This window comes from Amblyraja radiata, chromosome 4 (assembly GCF_010909765.2).
Source record: "Amblyraja radiata isolate CabotCenter1 chromosome 4, sAmbRad1.1.pri, whole genome shotgun sequence".
Taxonomy (NCBI): Eukaryota; Metazoa; Chordata; class Chondrichthyes; order Rajiformes; family Rajidae; genus Amblyraja; species Amblyraja radiata.
In genome coordinates, this window is record NC_045959.1 from 46,217,328 (window position 1) to 46,242,458 (window position 25,131).

Genomic DNA, 25,131 nt, shown 5'->3' on the forward strand with positions numbered 1-25,131 from the left:
AATATACTAATCTCAGCTGCACATATGAAGATAATTTGACAATTAGCTACTATTGCCATTCAATGGAGAAGAGAAAGTGTTTAATTTCATAATCTAGTTCCATAGCTGGATATGCATGTTTTTGATAATCATGTGAGAAGAGTCTGAGGTTTGGTCTCGTGCTTTTTTTGTATTTTCCTGACTCTCTAGTTCTTTCACCTCTTCATTGCCCTTAAATAGAATCTTTGGCATTTGGTATGCTATTGTCAATTGAGATTTAGACTTGAGACTTTACATTAGAGATACAGCATGGAGACAGGGCCTTTGGCACACTGAGTCCACGTCGACCACTGATCACCCATAGGGATTACACACTAGGAACAACTCACATTTTACCGAAGCCAATTAACCAACAAATCTGTATGCCTTTGGAGTTTGGGAGGAAACCGGATCACCCGGAGAAAACCCATGCAGTCACAGGGAGAATGTACAAATTCTGTACAGACAGTACCCATAGTCAGGATCGAAATGATCGAGATAATGTGAAAGATCCAAAGGCACTATTTCAAAGAAGAGCGGTGGAAAATGTTAATTTTCTCTCAACTGATTTACTGATCATCATCGCTTTGCTCTCTGAGGTGCCCTTGCTGTGTGCAAGTCAGTGCTGCATTTCCTGGATTTGAATAATGCCTAAACTTTAAAAATAAATCAGAAATGAAAGCAGAAAATACTGAAAACACTCATTATGTCACAATCATCTATGGAGAGAGAAACAGAGTTCAAAGTCTGATGAAGGGACTCAGTGCTAAAATATTAACTGTTTCCTAATCAGTTGATCGTTTCTGGCATTTTCAGTTTTTATTTTAAATTTTAGATTGTAGATGTATTTCTTTAATTTCTTATAAATTCTAGCCATTAACTAGAAAGCACGAGGTGATTTGGAGCAAGGAGACTATATCTTCAACAAAATACTAAACCAGGACCTGTTTGCAATTTTCATTAGTTTAATAGTAAACATATGATACTATTTAATTAATGTGCAAGTACATTTTGTTTTTCTTTATGACAGGGATCAGATATGAATATGGTTGACAGTGAATCCCGCACCCCCCTTCTGTGGGCCACTTCACGTTGTGCCTGGAATTCTGTCAAAATCCTAGTGATAAAAGGTCAGCCCTTTTTATTTGCCCATTTTGTTATACATGTATTCCAATTTCAGTTCTTCAGGTATATTTTCACATAGTGAGATACTGGATTATTGGAATTTTACAGAATTAACAGCCGTCTTAATGCCTTCACCCAGGGAGAGTATCGACCTTGCAAACAAAAATTGCTCTGATTGGGAAAATATCCATTTAATAGCTTAAATATTGTTGGACATCCAACATATTATTTATCATCCTAATAATTTTAACTAACATAAAATTACCGAATGAGAGGAAAAAAGGTACAATTTGGCCCATTCCCATTCTATCCCTGTTGAACAAAAAAGGGATCAATTTAGATATTTCCACTCGGCAGCTCTTGATCCGTGGCCTTGTAAGTTACACCTCTTGAATTGTTCACCCAGATAGTGTTTAAGTGTGACAAGAGTCCCTGTTTTCACCACCCTTACTGCTGATGCGTTCCAGGCCCCACACTTTATTGCCTTATGTTGATTACACAGTGGTAGATGTTTATGTTAAACTTTATTTTTGCTTTTAACTTAGTACTAGACTATGTGGGACCCGTTGGGTCCCATTCTCACATGGGAGGCCTGGTCACCCAACGCAATATTCCACCACTCACCCATATCCCCCAACTGCGCAAGCGCGGCTGATGTGTTCCCGTTGTGATGCTCATGATCCCCCCTCAACCCCCCCCACCCACTCCGCCCCTTGCCATTCCCCTGCCCCCCATGCACTCACTCCATCCCTCCTCAACCCCTACCCCATCCATTCTAAGCAGCTCTCCAGCAGCGCACCCACTGGGTTCCCATTGTGACGTAGAACACACAGGCATTACTGCACAGGCACAGCTGATGGGCATGGCAAGTGGAAAGGGGATTTATTAAAGATTAAAATGAATAACACTTAAAATATAACAACAATTTAAATGTTAAAGATGAGATTTATTCAGTTCGTTTCTTTCTTGTCGTGTCTCTTGTTGCGTTCCACTGCTCACTGCATCTCAATGTCTCTTTGCTGTTGATGGAAAAACAGACACACAATTTTAATATAGAGACATTATTGAGTGGTCAAATTTTAACTTGAAGAAAATCTGAAAATTTACCTCAGAAGTCATCATTCAACGAAGCACGCGTTTAATGACAACATTCTTGGGTCGATGTTCCACCCTTCAGGAAAACGTTGACATTTTCCTTCATCCTTCCTCGGTTAAGAGCCACATATAGTTGTCCATGCTGAAATACCAGTTTCTCGAGGTATATCAACACTTTCTCCATGGCTTGTCCTTGCGCTTTATGGATTGTCATAGCAAAACTTGACTGAATGGGGAATTGGCTCTGCTGAAGGGGAATGTCTTTGCCTTCTGTCAAAGTGAGCGTTATCCTACGAATGAGAACAATGTCATCTTTGAAGGTTCCCACGATGATTCTTGCAATTATCAGATGATTGTGTAGCTCTTCCACAATCATCCTCGTTACATTGCATAGATTTGGGGGTTCCAAGTTTCTCATTAACATGATTGGAGATCCTTTTTTCAATTCCAATTTGTGTGGTGGTAATCCAAAGATCTTGAATGAATCGAGGAATTCTGTTGGGAAGTCAGTAGCATTAGTTCCCTCAGTGACAGCATTGAAAGAAAAGTACTCCTTAATGATTCCAGGGAAGCGTGTGATACATGTAAAATTGATCCTTCTCATCGTATCATTGTGCGGAACCAAGAACCAATTGTCGGAGAATAATTCTGCAGGATTGTCAAATGCGGGATAGATTAAATAAATACAATCCTCCAGTGTTTTTGCTGATAGAACCACGTCTTGTGGCATTTTTATTTCATCATCTTCATTCGTTAAAATGTCGTCTTCTCCAACTTTCACCAAAAATTGAGAATAGTCGCCTTCTCCCTCTCTCAATCGCATATTTGTGTGCAATTGAAATTTGGTGAAACTTGGCACGTAGGATTTCTTGATGCAGGAATTTTCAACATCAGCAACATTTCCCTTTTTCACTATAGGAAGGAGTTGTCGAAAATCGCCACAACAATTGGTAAGAATGCCGCCAAAAGGTTTAGTGTTGCTGCGTACATCTTGAAGAGTTCTGTCCACCGCTTCAAAGCTCTCTCTCCTAATCATTGGGCATTCATCCCAAACAATTAGTTTCACTTGCCTCATCAAACGTGCTGTGTTCTTGTCAATGTTGCAGAATGTATCCTCGGTCACAGATGGGCATCTTGAATCGAGAATGTGCAGTTCTTCCACCAGGCATGAATGTAGTTGCTATCCCAAAGGATGCTACAGCAATAGCCACATCACCTTGACCTCTACCTTTGGAGAGGATCAAATTGGTGTTAAATGTTTTTCCCGTTCCTCCTGGTGAATCAATGTAAAACATTGAAGGAATATTCCTTTTCAGGCAGTTGCACACTTGGACATACACTGCTCTCTGCTCAGCATTCAGGAGAGGCTAATTTTCCTCAACAAATTGATGTTGTTCAGTTCTATTGCATTGCAATTCCTGTATCAATTCTGGATTGTCATCATCAAGGTGCATCCTTCCATTTCTTGGTTGTGGCAAATGAAAGCATTCCATTGTTTTGTTGTAATTCTCAAGCTTGTCTTGAATATACAACAGAGCCTGAACATGATGCTTCTCTTCAATCATGTTATTACGATCACATTGTTCTCTGTTCTTTTTTACGGTAATCTTCAGATATTGAATTCCTGAAGTGATCCCATAATTATTAAGGATTGTTGAACTCAGTATTCATCAGCAAAACAACAAACAAATCTCTCATTGCACTGGGGAGTCTTGTCTTGTCAGCATTTCCCATTGTTTTTTTGTCAATGGTCGTCAGTCTGCAACAAACCTCTTTGTCTGCAGATGTCTTTGAAGGAAGGATTAATTTCTCCATCATGTATCTTCAATGAATCGAAGGATACTGGCCCTTTTACGTGAAGGAGAAGCAGTCTCAAGTAGTAGAGGTCACCACATCTTCGAGACACGGTATACACTCGTCCCAGAACGTTGGCTTTCAAAACATCCTGGAAGATCTTCCACTCTCTTCCCAACCTTCCTTCTTTGCCATCTCTTATTGTTCTATGTGTAAAATGGGGGAACATCAGTGTAATAGAGTGTTCTTGGAAATGGCTCTTGAGAACACAATGCCATGAATTCAGTTAAAGTTATTCTCGCCATATCATCATGATGATCTGGATTTACGATGATTGATGCCTCTGGTAAACCTTAATTGTTTCCTTTGCCATTTTAAATGTTTCAATTTAAGGATTATTTTGTCTTACCAAGCGTTCAAGCATTGCAGCAATTTCCCTTTGAATACCAGCATTTCACAGTATATCCATTTGCAATTCAATGCTATCTTTAGGGTCCATAAAATAGATCTGCAAGAATCGACTTTGCTGGTGTAGGTCCGGCATCACCGAACCAAGGTAATGATGAATCTGGCCTTGAATGATCACTGAAGGATTCCATCCGGGTGCCACTCATTGCTTGACACCGAATAACGTCAGTTGAAACAGACATTTGTATTGTCTAATATTCGCAATGTTACAACATTTTGAGATTTAAAAAATCAAGTCTGCAATTTATCTCAGTTAAGCTAAATGGTTACAACACACATCCATCAACTCTGGAACAAATTCAGCATCTACATTTGTTCTGGTGATTAATTTTTCAGCTAAATGGGAATTTGGATGTGTAGATATTGCACATTATAGAATTTTGTTTTATTTAATACATCGCTTCCTTTTTAAAACTATTTATAATTATTATAACTATATGTTTTTCTTAGGAGCTAATGTCAAAATAAAGAATTCCATGGGCTGTAACTTCCTTCATTTGACTGTCCTGCAGCCGAAAGGACTACAAAACCTCAGTGAAGAAATTTTAAAGGTAAATGCTTACTTAAGTTTACACATTGACAGCTTTTAGACCGCTCACTATATTTTTTTATTATTAGTGAAAAGGCAGCTAGGAGCCAAATATTCAGAGTTTTTTCTAATATTACAGGTTTGTTGGGGTAAGTTTTATCAGCCATTTTGAGGCTTTTACAAAAAAATAATTTTATCTACCTATTCATTTCCAATTTGTTCACTATTTTTTTTTTTTGTATTCCTTTGCAGTCCATTGAAGTGCATGAACTCCTGGATGACAAGGATAATAATGGCTGTACTCCATTGCACTATGTGTGTACACTGGGTCAAACGGATTCGGTGGCTAAAATGTTGGCACTAAAAGCCTGTCTTTACTTGAAAACTAGAGACAAAAAATCATCACTGCATTTTGCAGCAAAGTAGGTTCTCCCATATCTCCCATATCTCCATTCGCTTTGATTGTTAATATTTAGCTCATTTTTGTGCAAGTTGCAATAAATATACTTAGTCACTTAGTTCTCTACCTCCTTCCTGCACTCCGGCTCACCATCATTCATGTTTCGGCCTACCACAGTGATGTCGCCTGAAAACTTGTAGATGGAAATAGAATGAAATTTGACCGTACAGTTGTGAGTGTAAAGGAAGTATAATCAGGAACAGAGAACACATCCTTGCAGGGCACTGGTGTTGAGAGTTGTTATGGATGAGATGTTTCCATCTATCCATACTGATTGATTGAGGTCTATGGGTCAGAACATGTCTGGTATGGTTTGCCATATTGCAATAATAAGCCAATAAATCAATAGATTATGGTTGGAACACTATGGTTGATTGTTTGGTTGGACTTAGGTAATCAAGCTCATTGGGCTTAGAATAATGGGGTATGATGGGGTTAAGAGGTCTTAACTAAAAGACAGGGAATAGTTTGGAGGAGATGGGATTGCCTCAAATGTGAGGAATTAGAGTGGTCTGTGTTTTGACTGGATTGGGAATGATATCTGGAGATGTGGGTCAGAAGAGTCAAGGGCATGCAAGGTATCCTAAGTGAGTAAGTTCCTTGTGCGATGTTCTTGAATAAAATGTGAAAGATAAAATCATTGACACAAATTTATCTTTAATTCCAGTTATGGTCGGCTTAACACGTGCAAACTGCTGCTGCAGGATATAAGTTACACAAAACTACTGAATGAAGGGGATGGGACAGGAATGACGCCAGTGCTGCTGGCTGCACAGCATGGCCACACCGCTGTGGTGCAGCTACTCCTCAGGAAAGGAGCTCTCTTCATGCGGTGAGTGGGGAGGCCACCTTGTGTTTCATACGGTGAGTGGTGAGGCACCTTCACATGTTTTATATGGTGAGTGGTGAGGCACCTTCTCATTCACATCACATCACATCAGCTTCTACCATCCCGACTCATTAATTAGACGAGCAGCAAACTACTGGCTTTGGGAATGAGGATAGAAAGACTTTTCACTTCTCTTGGACATAACAAATATATAGGCCCTGATATTGGCAGAGTTGGGCAGGGCAATATCACTCCATTCCTCACCTCTATCCACTCTACCTGGTTACTCTTCTTTCACCTGATCTGCCAAGTTGGGTCGCATCAAACTGAACTGGCAACACACCAACATCTCAGCTGGAGTTAAACTCAGTAATGGAGTGCAGGGTGGTTCTGTACATAATCAGAGACAATGTCAATCATTGTCTCATGAGCCATTTGGACTCTTCTGCATTTTCATTGTTGCCTTCACCAAATGGAAAGCTCATTAATTTGTTATGCCAGATTCTATTAGAGTGATGGGAGGTGACTGAATAGAGAACCTGAGCTGTGGACTGCTACTTAGTGAGCCCATAACTTGCAAAATGTATACGCTCATTCTGTACAGGTGCTGTCTGTCTGGAATTTACACATTCTCACAGTGATTGCATGGGTCTCCTCCAGGTGCTCCAGTTTCCTCCCACATCCCAAAGACATTACAATACAATACAATACAATACAATTATACTTTATTAGCTAAGTATGTTTTGCAACATACGAGGAATTTCATTTGCCAAGTCAGCCATACAAATAAAAAGCAACGGAACACACAAAATGCATTTTAACATAAACATCCACCACAGTGACTCCTCCACATTCCTCATTGTGATGAAAGGTGAAAAAGAGTTAAATCACTCCCTTCTTTGTTCTCCCCCAATCGGGGGCTTAGACGTGGCGATCTTACTCCCATAGCTGGCACCGTTCAGGCCCTCTGCATCGGGGCGATCACTCCTGCATCCATGCAATCGGACCTCCAGATCAGGGCTTGTCGAACCTTCTGTGTCGTTGGAGCTCCCGACATCTACGGTCTCTACCCGAGACTGCGAGCTCTCGATGGTAAAGTCCACAGGCTGTGGTTGGAGCGATCCCAGGCAAGGGATCAGCTCCGATGGTAAGTCCACGGTCCCGCGGTGGGGCTCAAAGTCAGTCCCGAGCGAGGCCTCCAGCTCCATGATGTTAGGCCGCAGAGCGGCCGGAGATACGACCCAGAAAACAATCGCATCTCTGGCAAGGTAAGAGATTGACAAAAAGTTTCCCCCTCCCCCTCCCACTACCGCACATAAAACAAGCCAGAAAACATTTATACAAACTTTTTAAACTGACCAAAAATAACAAAAAAAGACAATAAAACAAACAGACTGTTGGCGGGGCTGCCAATCGTGCGTCGCCCCTGGTAGACTGTAAATTGCCATCAATGTGTAGGGGGTGGATGCGAATGTGGTATAACATAGAACTAATGTGAACAGGTGATCGATAGTCAGCATGGACTCATCTTTCATGGGAAATTCTGTGCAGATTAAAAAGGGACAGTGGACATTTTTTCTGTGAGTACTCTCTTTCAAAAGTTTAATTTTGGCAAGGGTTTCTCTGAAATCATGGACCATGAACTGTAGTGGGTAATTCCTGGGACAATGTTGGCTTTACTAATGGTGGTGGCAACTTGTCTATATCTTGTTGTCACACCTGGATTATCCATTGAATAATGCACATCAGTGTAGTTTGTGTAGATTTGGTACAGGGTATCTTTCAGTTGTAGGTTGTTGATGATAATTTGCCATGACAGTGGAAGAGATTGCCAAGTTCACCTGTGTAATGTTCCTTTGAGGCCACCTTTGAGTATAACCTATCACTATGGAGTGAATTGGAGGTAGGAGTGAGTGAGGAGAACCAACATTTCCATGAAAATGGCGTGCGGGCCTTTGGATCCAAGGCAATGATCAATCAACGAATTAAAGGGGCCACAAATGGTAGCTTTATGCTTGTTACTTAGTGAACAGAAACATGTGTCAACAGATACTAGATTAACCTGTTCAGTGCCACTCCCGAGTATACTCAGGGCACGGCCAAAAAAAAACTTGGCAGTGAACAGGTTAATACTGACCCACTTGCTTGTGCACCCAGAAATAAGCCACCCTGACTTTCAATTGCTAAATGGGCCATCTATCGACCTCTGCCATCTCATGTTGCAATTGCTAGTCAATAGCTTCCTTATCACTAGTACAGCGTCCTTTCCACTTGCCTCCTCTCCAAGAATGCAGTAACCGAAGAGTAGCCTTCTGCTGCTGGTGTGCGTTATCTTTTCATAAATGAACAAGCCTATCCCTTTGTCCAGAAGCCTAATGGGAAAGTTAGAAGATGTTTTGACGCTCTGCTGTTGAAACCTGTAGGATCAATGTGTTCCCTGCACTATCTCTGTCAGGATCAATATATTTAATAGGTATGAATTCAGTTCATGAAATTTCTAAATTTTGCTTCCTATGTTTCCTTTTTTTCATTCCTTTGAAGTGACTACAAGAGTTGGACAGCGTTGCATTATGCTGCCCTTGGAGGACACTCTCAGACAATGGAAGTATTACTACAAGGTAATATATCTCTGCTTGATCAAGTGGACGAAAAAGGGGTGAGTGAATACATTTTATTTTGTTTTCTGTAGGCAGATCTATTTAGCCCATGCTACTTGGTTTATTTTGGTCAATAGGTGGGATGATATGTTTGTTGAACAATGCTGCTGCTCTGTAAACCAAAAGTACTTCCTTAATTGAATTTGTTGTTTGCAATCCCAAGGCCCTATTGATCTAAATCTTCTCCTTCACAAGTTAGGCTCTCATTTTCCCCTCATTGCTCCACCTGTTCAACTCTCTCTGCCCCCTTTGGCTTCACCTTCTTCATTTTCATCATGTTACCAGATATCCTAAGAGGAGTTAACACCAATTATAAGATGGTGCCATCATTAGTGAAAGAGTCCAGTAATTGATTCAGTAAAGGTAAAGTAAAATTAAAAATATGTGCAAACAGACATTTTTTAATTGGAAGAAATGCATTGATTCATTATGGGCACAAACAATGCTTTTTTTGTAATGGTACCTCTAAAATGTTAAACATCATTACATCTATTTCCAGCTACATGACACACATGTTTATTAATTGTCATATCAGCATCTTTTTGAGGATTAAAAAAAAGCACTGACCACAAATAACAAAGTGTTTATGATAAAACTCCAGCTGCACTTCTAGTACAAAGTTACATTTGTTTGGTTATCAGATGGCGAGGGTAAAACCACAGGGTATTTAATTTAACAAATGGACTCCCTTAACAGGGAGTCTGAAGAAGGGTTTCGGCCCGAAACGTCGCCTATTTCCTTCGCTCCATAGATGCTGCTGCACCCGCTGAGTTCCTCCAGCAATTTTGTGTACCTTCGATATTCCAGCATCTGCAGTTCCCTTTTGAATAATTTAACAAATGTATTGATTTAAGATGCATCAAATATTATGGTGCATTCTGCTGCTCCATGTGATGAAATACAGGAAGAAACATCAGCTCATCTTTGCGGATGGAATGGGCTGGGAGGAACATTGGATACAGTCTATAGTACCACCTACTTCATGCCGATTGTCACCTTAACCAAACAATTTAATCAATGTGATGATTGTTAGTTGATTAAAAATGTAAATGAACCCAGCATATCACTAATACTAATTGTAAGGAGTCAATATGTAATGTTGCTGTGGAAATGATAGAGCATTAATTATTTATTTTTTGTTAATTAATCTTCAACTAATTATCTTTAGTAAGGATTTGCCTATTTGGAAAGAAAGAAAATGAGTATAAAGTTTTCAAACTGCACTGGATCAGCATTTTGTAAAGATAGCCATGCATTCCAGTTGTACGAGTAGCATTATGCTTTTCTTCTAGAGAAAGTGATTCTCAAAAATATCTTTTGTTGCTCACTTTTTAAGAATACTGCTCTCCATCTGGCTGCAAAAAGAGGACATAATAGTGCAGTACGCCTATTGCTGGCCCAGGGAGCTGCGATCGTACTGAACAAGAATGAAGCTTCCTTTCTACACGAGGCAATTTACAATAAAAGAACGGATACCACTTTAATTGTTGTTCAAAACGAAAGGTATGAATGTGATACAATACGATATGATGCGATAAACTTTATTCATCCGCGGAGGGAAATTGGTCTGCCAACAGTCACAACACACACCCAAAAAGTGAAAAAAAAAGGACAAGCGACTGTTGACTGACTGCCGTGTGCACAGCGCCTTCACCAGAATGAACCGGAACAAACAAACCAAGAAACAAAAACCCTCGGTAGAGGATTCTAAAACTACAGTGCTCCCACCCCCTCCCCCACACTGGGTCCCCCTTTGTCCTCCCACCGTCCCTCATGGTGTTTCCCCCACGTCGTGTCCTCCATTGTTCTTCACGGCGGTAACCCCACGCCACGTACCCATTGTCTTCACCTCCCCTTATCCCTCACGCTCCACCGCCACTGAGGTTTCCGCTGCCAATGCTCCATTGCCGCTGAGGTCCCCGTTGCCGCTGAGGTCCCATCACTGCCGAGGATGACGTTGCCGTAGTCGAGGCTCCCATCGCCGCTGCCGCTGAGGCTCCTTCGGCCCAGACAGGCCTCACCGCCCGGCTTCTCAGCAGTTCCCTGGGAGGCCTGTGGGGCGGGTTAGGCCTACTGGGGCGCATTCCGGTCATCGGCGCCACGGTTGTTCGGCGGGTGGGTTTGGCCAGCGTGGCTCACCGGAACACGCTAGAACCGCTAGAACCCTGCACGCTGCCCAGAGAGGACGCTGGCGTTGATTGTTCGCCGCTTCTCTGCCCACCGTTCCCCCCCCCCCTCTTTTGTTACCTGTCTGTTACCTGCCTGTTTGTTACCTGCCTGTGCCTGTGCCTGTGCACCATCGACGCTGGACACCTCCCTGCACCAGTGACACTGGATCCTCTCTGCACCCGCACCGCTGGACAACCTCTCTGCACCTGCACTGCTGGATACTCTCTGCACCCTCATCGCTGGACTACCTCTCTGCACCTGCACCGCTGGACAACCTCTCTGCACCTGCACTGCTGGACAACCTCTCTGCACCTGCACTGCTGGATACTCTCTGCACCCTCATCGCTGGACTACCTCTACACCTGCTCTGCTGGACAACCTATCTGCTCCCTCAATGCTGGACACCTCGCTGCATCTGCACAGCTGGACACCCTCTTTGCTCCCTCACTGCTGGATACTCTCTCCACCTGCACCGCTGGACACCTCTCTGCACCCTCACTGCTGGACACCCCTCTTCACCTTCTCTGCAGGACACCTCTCTGCACCCTCACCCTCAGAGACAACCTCTCTGCTGCTTCCTGCAGCTGCTCGGGCTCCTCATCATGCTCAAATACTCAACTCTGCAACTGATTGTTCTCTTCAACAACTACATCCCATCCTGCATCCAAGTCATTAAACAGCTTAGACTTCTACGTCGACCCCGTTTCATCCACAGAGGCTCTCGACGCAAGCTTGTTTACTTCAACCACGGACATTCCATTCCATCCATCTGCTCACTACCACGCTCTGCCCCCCCCTCAACCGCGTCACCCCCATCCCAGCTGACCGCACGCACTGTCAACTGGGACAACCTCAGATCTCTCCAGCCTGCCCCCATCCCTCCACCCTCTCATAATGCCACCTTTGCCCTCCTCAGCACCAGGTCGCTCAACAACAAAGCCCTTGCCCTCCATGAACTAATCCTTGACAACACTCTGGACTTCCTTCTGCTCACTGAAACCTGGCAACAACCCAATGTCTTCTTCTCCCTCAATCAAGCATCCCCACCTGGATTTAATTACATCTCCAAACCCCGCCCCTCCCGCCATGGAGGTGGCCTCGCTGTTATTTTCAACCAGAACTTTCCGATCACCGAACTCACCCTCCCCCCAGTAGCATCATTTGAATTCCTCGCCTTCAAAGCCCTTTCCTCCATGAGTCATCCTCATTTACCGGCCACCTAAACCAAATCCCTCCTTCCTATCTGAATTCACTGAACTCCTCACACTTGCCTCATCCCTCTGCCCACGTCTGCTGCTACTTGGTGACTTAAATATTCATATGGACTCCCCCACCTGCAAGCTCGCATCTGAATTCGCCTTTTTACTTGACAACTTCTCTCTCACTCAGCACGTCACCTTTCCCACCCATGACAAAGGTCACATCCTTGACCTGGTCTGCTCCACAAATCAACCGGTACTCGACCTCCATCCATGCCTCTTCCCCCTCTCTGATCATAAGCTTATACGGTTCACCATCCCTTCTCCGACACCTCGCCCCCGCTTCCTCCGAGAAATCACCTTCCGTAATCTAAAATCCATCGATCCCCACCATCTCTCTTACCTGCTCCCCCTGGACTCAACCCATATCTCACCTGATGATCTCACAAACCATCTCAACTCCACCTTGTCTACCTCCCTTAACATTCTGGCCCCCCTCAAAACAAGAACCGTAACTTTTAACACATCTTCACCCTGGTACACACCTGCACTTCATAAGCTGAAACAGACTGGTCGCCGACTTGAACGACTCACAAAGAAATCATCTTTTACAGTCCACCATGAAGCTTACAAACTCCACCTCATTGCCTACAAAGATGCCCTCATTGCTGCAAAATCTGCCTACCTCTCCTCCATATTCACCGACCCCTGCCTAAACCACAGAACCCTCTTCTCCACAGTGGGCAACCTCCTCAAGCCTCGAGCCAACACTCTCCCTACCTCTATTCCGGATCTCTGCAACTCATTCCTCCACTTTTTTCCAAACCCACTACCTGCACCCTCGACCCTCTCCCCACTACCCTGCTGAAGTCCTGCCTCCCCGTTCTCTGCCCCTACCTCACTAATCTCTTCAACTCCTCATTGTCCCAAGGAATTGTCCCCTCCGCGTTCAAAACTGCTGCTGTCACACCAATCTTAAAGAAACCTGGTCTTGATCCCTCCTCTCTCATTAACTACCGCCCAATCTCAAACCTCCCCTTTCTTTCAAAAACCCTGGAGCGTATCATTGCGGCACAACTTCATTCCCACCTCCTTGCGTATAACCTATTCGAACCCCTCCAATCTGGCTTTCACCCACTCCATAGCACAGAAACTGCTCTCCTCAAAGTCCTCAACGTCCTCCTCACCTCTGCTGACACTGGTTCCCTCAACATCCTCATCCTCCTCGACCTGAGTGCAGCCTTCGATACAGTGAACCATAACATCCTGCTTACCAGACTTGGGGACCTTGGCATTGAAGGTTCTGCACTCAGCTGACTCTGTTCCTACCTTTCCAACAGATCCCACTTCATCTCTCTCCATAACCACACCTCTGCTACAGCCACAGTCACTCAAGGCGTTCCCCAAGGCTCCGTACTCGGCCCCCTCCTCTTCATCATCTACATCCTCCCCCTTGGTCAGATACTCCGCCACTTCAACCTGGACTTCCACTGTTACGCTGATGACACCCAGATCTACCTCGGCACCAAATCCCCCCATAACCCCCCCCCCTCCCCCCCCCCTCTCCCATATCAACTCCTGTTTGTCAGTTATAAAAACCTGGATGCAACATAACTTCCTCAAACTCAACAGCGATAAAACAGCATTCCTTCTCATAGGCTCCAAATTCACACTCAGCAAAATCAATAACCCCACTCTCACCATCGACGGCACCACTGTCTCCCCATCTCCCCAGGCCCGCAACCTTGGCGTGATCTTTGATTCCACCCTCTCCCTTGAGACTCACATCTGCCATGTCATTAAAACCTCGTTCTTTCACCTCCGCAACATCGCCAAAATCAGACCCTCTCTCACACCTCCCGCTGCTGAAAGACTCATCCATGCCTTCATCTCCTCCCGACTGGACTACTGCAACTCACTTCTCCTTGGCATCAGCTCCACCTACATCAACCGACTCCAACTGGTCCAGAACGCAGCCGCCCGACTCATCACCCACACCAAATCCTGGCATCACATCACTCCAGTCCTCAAGCAACTTCACTGGCTTCCCATCCCCCACCGGATCACTTACAAAATCCTGGTCCTCACCTACAAAGCCCTCCACCATCTGGCCCCCCCATATCTCACTGACCTCCTCTCTCCCTACCAACCCTCACGGTCCCTCAGATCCACATCAGCCAGTCTCCTCTCCATCCACAAATCCAACCTCCGCAGTTTTGGGGACAGAGCCTTCTCCAGGGCAGCTCCCAGGCTCTGGAACTCCCTCCCCCAACTGATCCGCAATCCGTGTCCCTCACCATCTTCCAGTCCCGCCTCAAGACCCATCTCTTCACCTCTGCCTATCCTTAGCCCCACATCCCCCTCCCTTTTCATCTGTGCTTGAATTGCCTCATATTGTGTTTTGAATTGAATTCTGTCTTTAATTTGTGTACTAGTCATGTCTCTACTATTTATTTCATTCCGCATACTTGTTTTTCCTCTACTTGCTAAATTTTTGTAAGGTGTCCTTGAGACTCTTGAAAGGCGCCCATAAATAAAATTTATTATTATTATTATTATTATTATTATTATTAAAAGATACAAAGTGCTGGATTAACTCTCCAGGTCAGGCAGCATTTATGGAAAACATGGATCAGTGACATTTTGGGTCGGGATCCTTTACCTTGTTTCTACGTTTTACCACTTATTTAGTTAAATATCATCCCTAAAAGTTTAAAGCAAATTTAAATGTTGCAGCAGTATGCCAAAATGTCATCATTGATAAAACGAGATATTGAGCCAGATTGTCCTCCACAGCAGGTCCAAATTATGACCTTTATAGAAACTTAAAGAAAGTTCTGGGTGGTAAGATCTACTGTGTGTAGTAAATTGAATGCAGGTGATGTTGAGTGAAAGCAAAGGAAGTAAAATTAATTGAGAGATGATTTGGAAATTTTGGCTAAACTAAGATCCTGCAAGAATGAGTAGATGAGACTTGCATTAACATTTACGTAGAAACAAGGAACTGCAGATACTGGTTTACAAAAAAGACACAAATTGCTGGAGCATCTCGGGAGAACATTTATATAACGTTTTAGGTTGCGACCCTTCTTGGGGTGGAGGGGTAGGGGTGGGGGATGAAAGCTGGAGGAGAGGAGGGTCAGGACAAAGGCTGGCAGGTGATAGGTTGATATGGGTGAGGAGGGTTTTGATAGGTAACTCTCTATGGGTGAATACCAAGATCAGAATGTGGAAACATGGATCTGCAGATGCTGGTTTATAAAACAAGGCACAGCATGCTAGAGTAACTCAGTGGGTCAAGCAACATCTCCGGAGAACATGGATAGATGTCATTTCAAGTCGGAACCCTTCTTTAGAGTGAATTATTCTGACCAAGTACAGAATATCTCATTCAAAGATGCATGTAACAGTCCATATATTTGTCATGGGATTCACAGTTTGATTTTTTTTTAATTTACATTTCCTGTTTAGATTTGATGAATCTGTACAAGCCTTTATACATGGCTCTGCAATGCAGTGCCCATTATTGGAAATGATTGAACACCTGCCAGAATCCTTTGCTGTAAGTCAATTTCTGCACTTATCTTGAGATTGAATGGCACAGTAGACTTGATTAGCCGAATGGCCCAATTTTGCTCTTAAAACTTATGAACATGTGATGCAGTATTATTAGTTAGACTGTTCACTGATTTTATCAAACCATTTAAATATTTTTGCTATAGGTTTACCTTTAGTTTCCCTATGGTAAAATACCATCTTCTACCTAGTGCACAGAATCCTTTGTTAATGAATTAAAAGCAAAGAGTACAGTTTTTTGAGGTATGTGTATGCTGAATACCATTTCTAGCAAATACACAAGGCTAGTAAATGTGTGTTTGTTCAAGGAGTAGGTTCCTTGTCAATTCATTGTTATAAAGGTGATGTTAAATAATGACTCTTCTGGATAATTGCAGGTGATTTCAGTGATCACCATAAATTATTTCTAGCCATTTTTTATATAATAGGCTCAAATCTATAGTGTCAATTTTATTCCAGATGGCAAATTGAAAATCTATCCATAAAGTTGTGTTATTAAAGTTTAACAATCTATTGTGTTCAGGGCAAAATCAATGAAGATGCTTAATACCCAATGAGAATAGTCATCAACTCTACAAAAGCAACGATGAGGTCAAGATTTTAATGTGTTTTCATCTTCATTTTCTGATGTTAGTGGACATAAAATGAAGGCTGACGACATACAGTGACCACTGACTTTTCATTTTTGCAATGTTTCACTTATTCATCACCCAGCATTGTATAACATTCTGCCGGTCTCCTCCAAATATATTTGACAGCAAGTGAGTAGGCCTTGGTAAACTTTATCAACACAAAATCACTGGTTTGATAGAGAAATTATTAAACGTTTGTTCACTATTGATTATTGGGCAATATTAACATCAGCTTTTTGCTGCTCCACTTACTTCCCTTGTTAGGGTTTCAAAAGACGTTTCAATTTTATTATCTCTACAACGTCAATGCTTAACTGTGTAAGGAAGTTGCTGAAGAATGTAAGCTGTTACAGTGAGACTGTTGCAGCAGGCTGTGATACCACTGACTACATAGTCTGTATATGTAATTTGCCCTAACACAGGAAAATGGGTTGGGCTCTCAGCAGCGATACATTTGGCAAGAATCTTGCAGAGAGCAACAACAACAAGTTGATTTTGTATACCACCTGAATTCTAATGGTATTGTTAAATTGCACCAAATCCCATAGAGCTACTTTAAAGCAGATGTCGAAAAGTTGATCATGAGGTAGAATTGAAGAAATATTTTAAAGGAAGAGTTTGAGATAAAGTCAAAAAGGTTTATAAAACAAGGTCCTGAAATTAGAGCCTGGACATGGCCACGGTTAGAGGAAGACTGAGGTTTCAGAGAGTTTGTGATTCACTCCATGCTCAGAACCCTTCGAGAGATGGAGAGAAACAAGGATGTTGAGGAATTTGAGCAATGATGTGAATATTAAATGGAGAGGTAAAGTTAGACCAAAGAAGGTCAGAGAGGTGACCTTGATGAATGAAAACACCATCTTCTTGCTTTAGAATGTGCTCTGTCTTTTTATTCATATACGATTGCTGGATAGAAAAATGTGCTCCACAGTAAGTCTAATCTGCCAGAAGCTTTTACTTTATGCATGTTTACTGCAAGGCGACTTTGGAAGATATACAGCACAGCTAATTTTAAAGATAACTTTAGCCTCTTAATACTTTTCTGCATTTTAAATTGATAACACATTTAAAATTGTATACAAATTGATAATGAACATACCTTGGGACTTTGTGACATTGCCGTAATTGATCCCATACTTTCCCTTCCCTCTTATTTCGCTCAGTTCCTATGTTACAACACAGTCTGTAATGTTACAGATTTAACATTAATGGTCAAGTGCTTCATAAGATGCCTATGTAGAATCTTTCTTTCTTTCTTAACATAAGGTTTCCCTAACACTCCTAGTTTATTGTTCTATTTACCCCCTCTCACATCACACTTATCTAAATTCCTTTGTATTTCATTGTTTTTATTTACATTTTTTTTTTTAATTTATTTTTTTTTTAAATTAGAAGTACAGTAAATTACATTAATACACATCACATATATCTTATTACATTTTGTTATACCACTTCGTTTTTTGAGCTTTAAAAAAGGTAGAAATAAAAGAAGTAAGGAAAGTGAGCAAGAGTCGTGAAGGTGCAGGAAAGTGTTGGGAGAAGAAAGCCCCTTAGGGAAGAAATTGGCCCTGTTTCAACCAATCTTTCCACCACCACGCACAAGAAGCACAAGAAGCGCAAGACAGACACCATTGTGCAGATGCCGAGAAGTGTGTTCAGCTCTGGCTGAACAACTTCTAATCTTGTGTGTGGACTCGATAAGAAGAAGAAGGAGGGAAGAAATTAGAGAAGGAAGTAAAGAAAGGAAATAAGACCCTAGAAAGAAAAGAAAAAAGGAAAAACAATCGCTCTATTGTAACCCAAAACTCCGCAAAAAAGGATGTACCAACCGTGTTTTTATTAAAAATTTATTTTATACCCTCCGTTACCAGATCCTGGTACCATTTATATTTTAAATTACTATTGCACCTTATGCTTGTAATAGTTCCGTAATGCAGACCACGTCTTTTGGAAATGGTCTGCTTTGCCTGCTAGGAGGAGTCTCATCTCTTCCAAGTGTAGTGTTTCGAACATGTTTGAAATCCACATTTTTATTGTTGGTATTGGAGCATTTTTCCAAAATTTGAGTATAAGCTTTTTTCCCATTATTAGCCCGTAATTAAGTAAGTTCTTTTGAAACACATTTAATTCAGGGTTACCTTCCGATATTCCAAAAATGATCCATTCTGCTTTTGGTACAAGTTTTATTTTAAATAATTTTGTGAAGATTTCAAATATTTCGTCCAGAAGTTTTGAATTTTTATACAGAAAACAAAAGAGTGCGCTATGTAGCTTCTTGTGACTGACATTTATCACAAATGGGTGAAACATTGGGGAAAAGTTTATTTATTTTAGTTTTTGAATAATATAGTCTATGTAATGTTTTATGTTGGATTAGAGTATGTCGTACGTTGATCGAGCATTTATGCACATATAGTAAGTGTTTATCCCAGCTCTCTTTTGAAATTTTTATAGCTAGTTCTTGTTCCCAGTCTCTTCTAATACCATCGGTTGTAGGTATTTCTATATTTAAAATAATGTTATATAAGTATGATATTAGATTTGCTGATTCAGCCTTTGTCTTCATGGCTTCATCCAATAAGTCTGGGGGCATGTTATGATAGTCTTTTGTGTATTTTTTCAGATAGTCACGGATTTGGAGATATTTAAAATATTGATTATTTTTCAAATTATATTTCAGTTGTAATTGTTGAAATGATAATAATTTTCCTAATTCATACAAGTCTCCGAGCATTTTGATTCCCATTCTTTCCCATTGTGTAAATTATTTATCTATAATTGAGGGTTTAAACGACGGGTTATTGACTATTGGCATTAAAAGAGATAGATTTCTTAATTTTAGATTCTGTTTTATTTGTTTCCAAGTTCTAATTGTGCTAGGTATCATTGGATTTTTATTATAATTTTTGTTATTCAGATTCATTGGTGAGAGGAGAGTCGCTCCTGTATTACATGGAGCGCAGTCCTCTCTCTCCATTACAATCCAATCCACCTGCTGGGCAGAGTTGTCCAGCAGGTGAATCATATTTTTAATATTTACTGCCCAATTATAGTACATAAATTAGGAAGCGCTAGACCACCCATCTCTTTTGGTTTACTAAGGTGTGCTCTTTGCATTCTGTGGGATTTGTAATCCCATATAAAATTTGTAATGTCTGAGTCTAGTTTTTTGAAAAACTTTTTTGGAAGATATATTGGAATTGATTGAAATAAATATAGGATTTGTGGTAAAAAGATCATTTTTATAGCATTTATTCGACCTATTAAAGACATCGGAAGCGTTTTCCAGAATTTAATTAGATTATTTAGTTTCTTAAGTAAGGGGCTATAATTGGCATTAAACATACCGTGATAATTTCTAGTGATTTCAATTCCCAAATGTTTAAATTTTTCTGTGGCTATTTTAAAGGGGAATTTCAAGAGATGTGTTGAGTCTTTTGGTTTTATCGACATAATTTCACTTTTGTTCCAGTTTATTCTGTATCCTGAGAAAGATCCAAAGTCCTCAATTAGATTTAATATGTTTGGTATACTGATTTGGGGTTTTGTGATATACAGTAATACATCGTCTGCCTATAAGGATATTTTGTTATTTGAATATTTTGTATTATAACCGTAAATATCCGGGTGTGTTCTAATTTTTTCAGCTAAAGGTTCAATTACCAGAGCGAATAACAGCGGTGATAATGAACATCCTTGTCTATTACCCCTTGTTAATTGGAATTTCATAGATAGTATATTATTAGTTAATATTCTAGCCGTGGGTTTGTTATATAATAATTTTATCCATGCGATGAAGCTCTCTCCCATTTGAAATTTTTGCAATACTTTAATCATATAATCCCATGCTACTTGATCAAACGCTTTTTCTGCATCCAATTAAATAATAGATAACTCTTGTTCTTGAGATTTGTGAGAGTGCATTATGTTAAACAGACATCTCAGGTTATTAAATGAGTGTCTCTTAGGTATAAATCCCGTTTGATCCTCATTTATTAATTTACTGACATATTGACAGTCTTCTAGCTAGTGTTTTCGCTAATATTTTTTGATCCGTATTTAACAAAGCAATAGCTTTATATGAGCCTGGTTCTTCTATATCTTTATCTTTTTTAAGTATTAATGTGATCGTTGATTCTGCTAGTGTTTCAGGTAAGGTTTGTTCTTTAAAAGCATATGTATACATTTTCTGTAGATGTGGGGTCACTATGTCGTAAAAACATTTATAAAATTCATTACTGAATCCGTCTGGTCCTGGTGTTTTTCCATTCTTAAGTGTGTTTATTGTGTCTTCTATTTCCTTAGCTGTAATTTGTGCTCCCAGTTCCTCTTGTTCCTTCAATTCTAGTTTAGGAAGGTTACAATTGTCCAATAATTCTGAAACTTTATTATTGTCTATTAGCGTTTTCGATGTGTATAAATTCTTATAATATTGAGCAAATCTTTTATTGATATCATTAGGTAGTGTTAATAATTCCTCTATATCTGATTTGATCTTTAAAATTACATGATCTTTTTCCTGTTTTTTCAGTTGGCGTGCCAAATGTTTATGGGGTTTATCCCCAAATTCAAAATGTTCTTGTTTTGTAATTTGGAATAATCTTATAATCTTCTCTGATAATAATTTATTTAGCTTAAATTTCAGTATTAAAATTTTATTATGTTTATCCATAGTTGGGTCTTTAGCATTATCTATATCTAGATGTCTGATTTGTTCTTCTAATTGTCTTTGTTCATTCTTATTCTTTTTGTTTTGAAAAGCTTGATACGAGATAATGATTCCTCTAATAAATGCTTTGAAAGATTCCCATAATAAAGTGGGCGATATATCTGGTGTATCATTTATCTCAAAAAATAGGTCCATCTGTTTTTTTAGATATATACTCCCTTGTGGGTCTTTCAGAATTTGCGAGTTAAACCTCCAGAACGATTTGTTCGTAGAGATTCCTTCCAATTTTAAAACGAATGTTAGCGGGGAGTGATCTGAAATCGTATTGGTGTGATATTTAGGGTTCATAGTATAAGGGATTAGTTTTGTATCCACTAGGAAGTAGTCTATACGTGAGTATGTTTTATGTACCATTGAATAAAACGAGTATTCCCTTCCAGTCGGATTCGCGATCCTCCAAACGTCTGCTATATTTGTATTTTTTATATATGTATTTAAGAGTTCACTAGTTTTAGATTTCATATTACCTCTTTGTTTTTGCATCGATTTATCTAAGTACGGATCTAAAGCACAGTTGAAGTCTCTTCCAATTATAATGTTTTGGTAGTTAAATTCTGCGATTGTATTCAGGATTTTATTAAAAAATTGAGGATTATCAAAATTGGGCGCATATATGTTTACCAAAGTGATTGGCGTAGGATGAATCTCTCCTGTAACTATAAGGTATCTCCCTTCCTTATCTGATATAATATTCTTTGATTTGAATGGTATTCCTTTGCGAATAATAATTGCGGTGCCTCTGGATTTCGAAGTATATGAGGAGTGAAATGTTTGGCCTATCCAATTCGCCCTCAATCTCATCTGATCTTGATGTTTAAGGCGCGTTTCTTGTAGAAAAGAAATGTCCGTGTTATATGATTTCAACTGAGCTAGTATTTTGCCCCTTTTAATTGGTTCATTAATACCCCTTATATTCCAGCTACACAGTGTGATTCCTCCCATTTTCTTTTGTTTATCATCTTGCATTTTCTATGACTTTAGTACCCTTATTTATTACGGTGCATCCATACCTCAGGACTCTGGATATTTGGGGGGCGTTTATATTATTAACTTCCTTGGTAGATCCCTTTTGCGATTGTCCTTGAAAAAAAAACCACATAATAGTGACATATTGTGATTAAAAAAAAAATTGAACAAGTAAAATTACAGTGTCTGAAGTATTCGACACTGTAGTGCGTGTCCCACGCGTCTGTGGGGTCCAACATCTATTCGACTTCCGAAGTTGATGTTGTACAATTAGCTCCGCTCCTTTTATTACTCTAACCCTAAGAAGGCGGTGCCATTTCAAAATCAGTTATATTTCACCCAATTACACTATATATATATATATTACACTATATATATATATATATATATATATATATATTTCATTCAGACTTATCAGATCTGTGTTCAGCTACTGTGAAATTTATTTATCTAACACTTTATTTATTTATCTAACACTTTCATCTACTAATTATTTATAATTAGTTATATCTTTGATAATAGTAAGCTGTTAGCTGTAAGGGTTAACCAGAAACAGGCTCCTGGAATTATGCCAGGTGCCTGAGTCTCCTCCCTTCTTCACACGAACTACATAACACTTAACCTTTCAGTACTATCTACTTTAATTCTAAAATTTATCATCTCTATATACGAGCTAGTCAGTCTTATTAGCAGATTATTACATTTTGCCCATTATATAGTTCAGGTTAGTTTCCATTTATATTTCTATATTAGTATTGTTAATTATAATTAATTCTCTATATTTTGTAAAGCTGTTTTAAGATCTTAAACCGCCATTTGTCCTTGTGATGTTTTCTTCATTCGGCTCTGCTGTTCATCTCTGCGTTGCTTATCAGTCTTTCCTTCATTTTGAACAAAGAATGTCCTTGAGTTGAATTCCAAAGCGTCCAAAGGCGATAAGGTGTCTAGACCATCGCACGTGGAAATTCTCTTCCATTTTAAACTTTTAGAGAGTGGCGTTTCTTCCTTTGTCTTCAGGTGTTCTCTGTGAGGTAATAAAAGGCAAGAAACTGTCCATATCATCCCGCTGCCGTGATTAATCTTCTGTTTCTGCCACAATCTCTTGGGCATATTTATAAGATGCGTCCGAGTTAGTGAAAGTTTTCTCTTTTCCCTTGAAAGTAATGCGCATTCTGGTCGGATAAAAAACGCCACATCTAACATCTTTAACTCCATGGAGAATCTGTCTTGTCTGTTCGAAATTTATTCTCTTTTGAACGATCTCATAGGGATAATCCCGGAGGAATTTGATAGTGTCTTTTCCAAAGGTCATCTTCACTCCATATTTGATTTTTTTCATCAGCTCTTCAAGTGCTGAAATGTCCCGAAGTTTGACTATGATCTGTCGTGGGTGGGCTGGATCTGCTTGTGATCTTGGCTTAAATCTAGGTATTTGATGTGCCACTTCAATTTCCGGTTCCACAGGTAGATTGAGTACATGTTTGATTAAGTTGGCAGTGAACTCACGAGCGTTGTTCCCCTCTGCCCCTTCTGTTACTCCCAATATTCGTAGATTTTGGCGTCGTGAGCGAGCTTCGAGATCAAGGCATTTATCTGAAACTTTCGCCAGTTGACTCTTGAGGCTGTCTAGTTCTAGCTTCATTCCCTGCATATCTTCAGCCATTTGTTCAACAACTGTTTCCATGTCTTTTATTTTGGTTACGTGTGAAGAAACAATTACATGCACAGCCTCAAACTTCTTCTCAATTTCGTCTTCGCCTTTCTTAATTCTCCCCATTAGCTCTTCATGCACATCCTCAATTCGTTTTTGTATAATGCCAATGCAGTCAATAACTTTTTGATTACCAGCATTAATGTTTGACATATTTTCCATTGATTTAACATTAATATTTTCCATCATTTTTGAGTTTCCAGCCTCAATATCCTTTCTCAATTCTCTTACCGAATTCTTTATCTCCTCCATTTCATTTTTCTCCTTAGTAGCCATCTCAGTCTTGGATCTTGTAGCCATTCCAGAATCCACTTCAGAGGTCTAAAAGTTGCGACTGCTAGTCCAGCATGGCGCCACCGGAAGTCCTATTTACATTATTTTACAACGTTTTTTGTAAGTTACCGTTTTTGTGATAATGGTATGGTGCTACCCTGAAAAAAAGTACAGCTTTCGTTAGGAGCATTTTCTGTTTATTTTAAGGGTCTTTTGGACATATGTATGACAGAATCCTCAGAAGACAAGAAAAGTACTGACTTCTCGGTAAGTGAATATTTTATCTACATCTGGGATCGGCTTTGTTATAATGATGACATACTGTAGCCCTAACTATATATTTCTACCATACAGATTGAATATAACTTCAAATATCTACAATGTCCACTTAAGTATAAGAAACTTGTAAACGAGGACAAGCAAATTGTGTATACACCACTTGCAGCTTTAAATGTAAGTACATTTTAGATTTGATATTTTGTAGCTAAGTATAATATTCTACGGATTTCGATATATAGAAAGTCTTTCTATACTACTCAACCATAACCCTTCAAAAACCTGGAATTAATAGGAACGTAGCTGCGTTGAAATAATAGTTAATTCCATACTCATAGTAAAGAAAATATTCTGGATTTACTTGGGATCTGATTGTTATCATTTGTTGTGGTTTATAAGTTCATAACTCATAGGAGAAGAAGTAGGCCATTCAGCGCATTGAGTCTACTCTGCCATTTAATCCTGGTTGATCAATCTTTCCCTCTCAACCACATTCTCCTGCTTTCCTATAACCCTTGACACCCTTACCAAACAAGTATCTGTCAATTTCTGCCTTAAAAATACCCAATGACTTGGCCTCCACAATCAAGGAATAGTACTTAAGAAACATAGAAATATAGAAACA

General features: G+C 40.1%; 1 protein-coding gene across 1 annotated transcript in view; it reads left to right on the top strand.

Annotated features, from left to right (window-relative positions):
- The window catches only part of trpa1 (transient receptor potential cation channel subfamily A member 1), a 96,087-nt gene that overhangs the window by 38,882 nt on the left and 32,074 nt on the right, over positions 1-25,131 (top strand). The window contains exons 10-18 of the mRNA XM_033019309.1: positions 1,049-1,148; positions 4,951-5,051; positions 5,282-5,451; positions 6,157-6,321; positions 8,860-8,974; positions 10,312-10,478; positions 15,815-15,905; positions 24,438-24,497; positions 24,585-24,683. Of these exons, the coding sequence (XP_032875200.1) occupies positions 1,049-1,148; positions 4,951-5,051; positions 5,282-5,451; positions 6,157-6,321; positions 8,860-8,974; positions 10,312-10,478; positions 15,815-15,905; positions 24,438-24,497; positions 24,585-24,683 (1,068 nt within the window). The remainder of the gene's footprint in view (positions 1-1,048; positions 1,149-4,950; positions 5,052-5,281; positions 5,452-6,156; positions 6,322-8,859; positions 8,975-10,311; positions 10,479-15,814; positions 15,906-24,437; positions 24,498-24,584; positions 24,684-25,131) is intronic.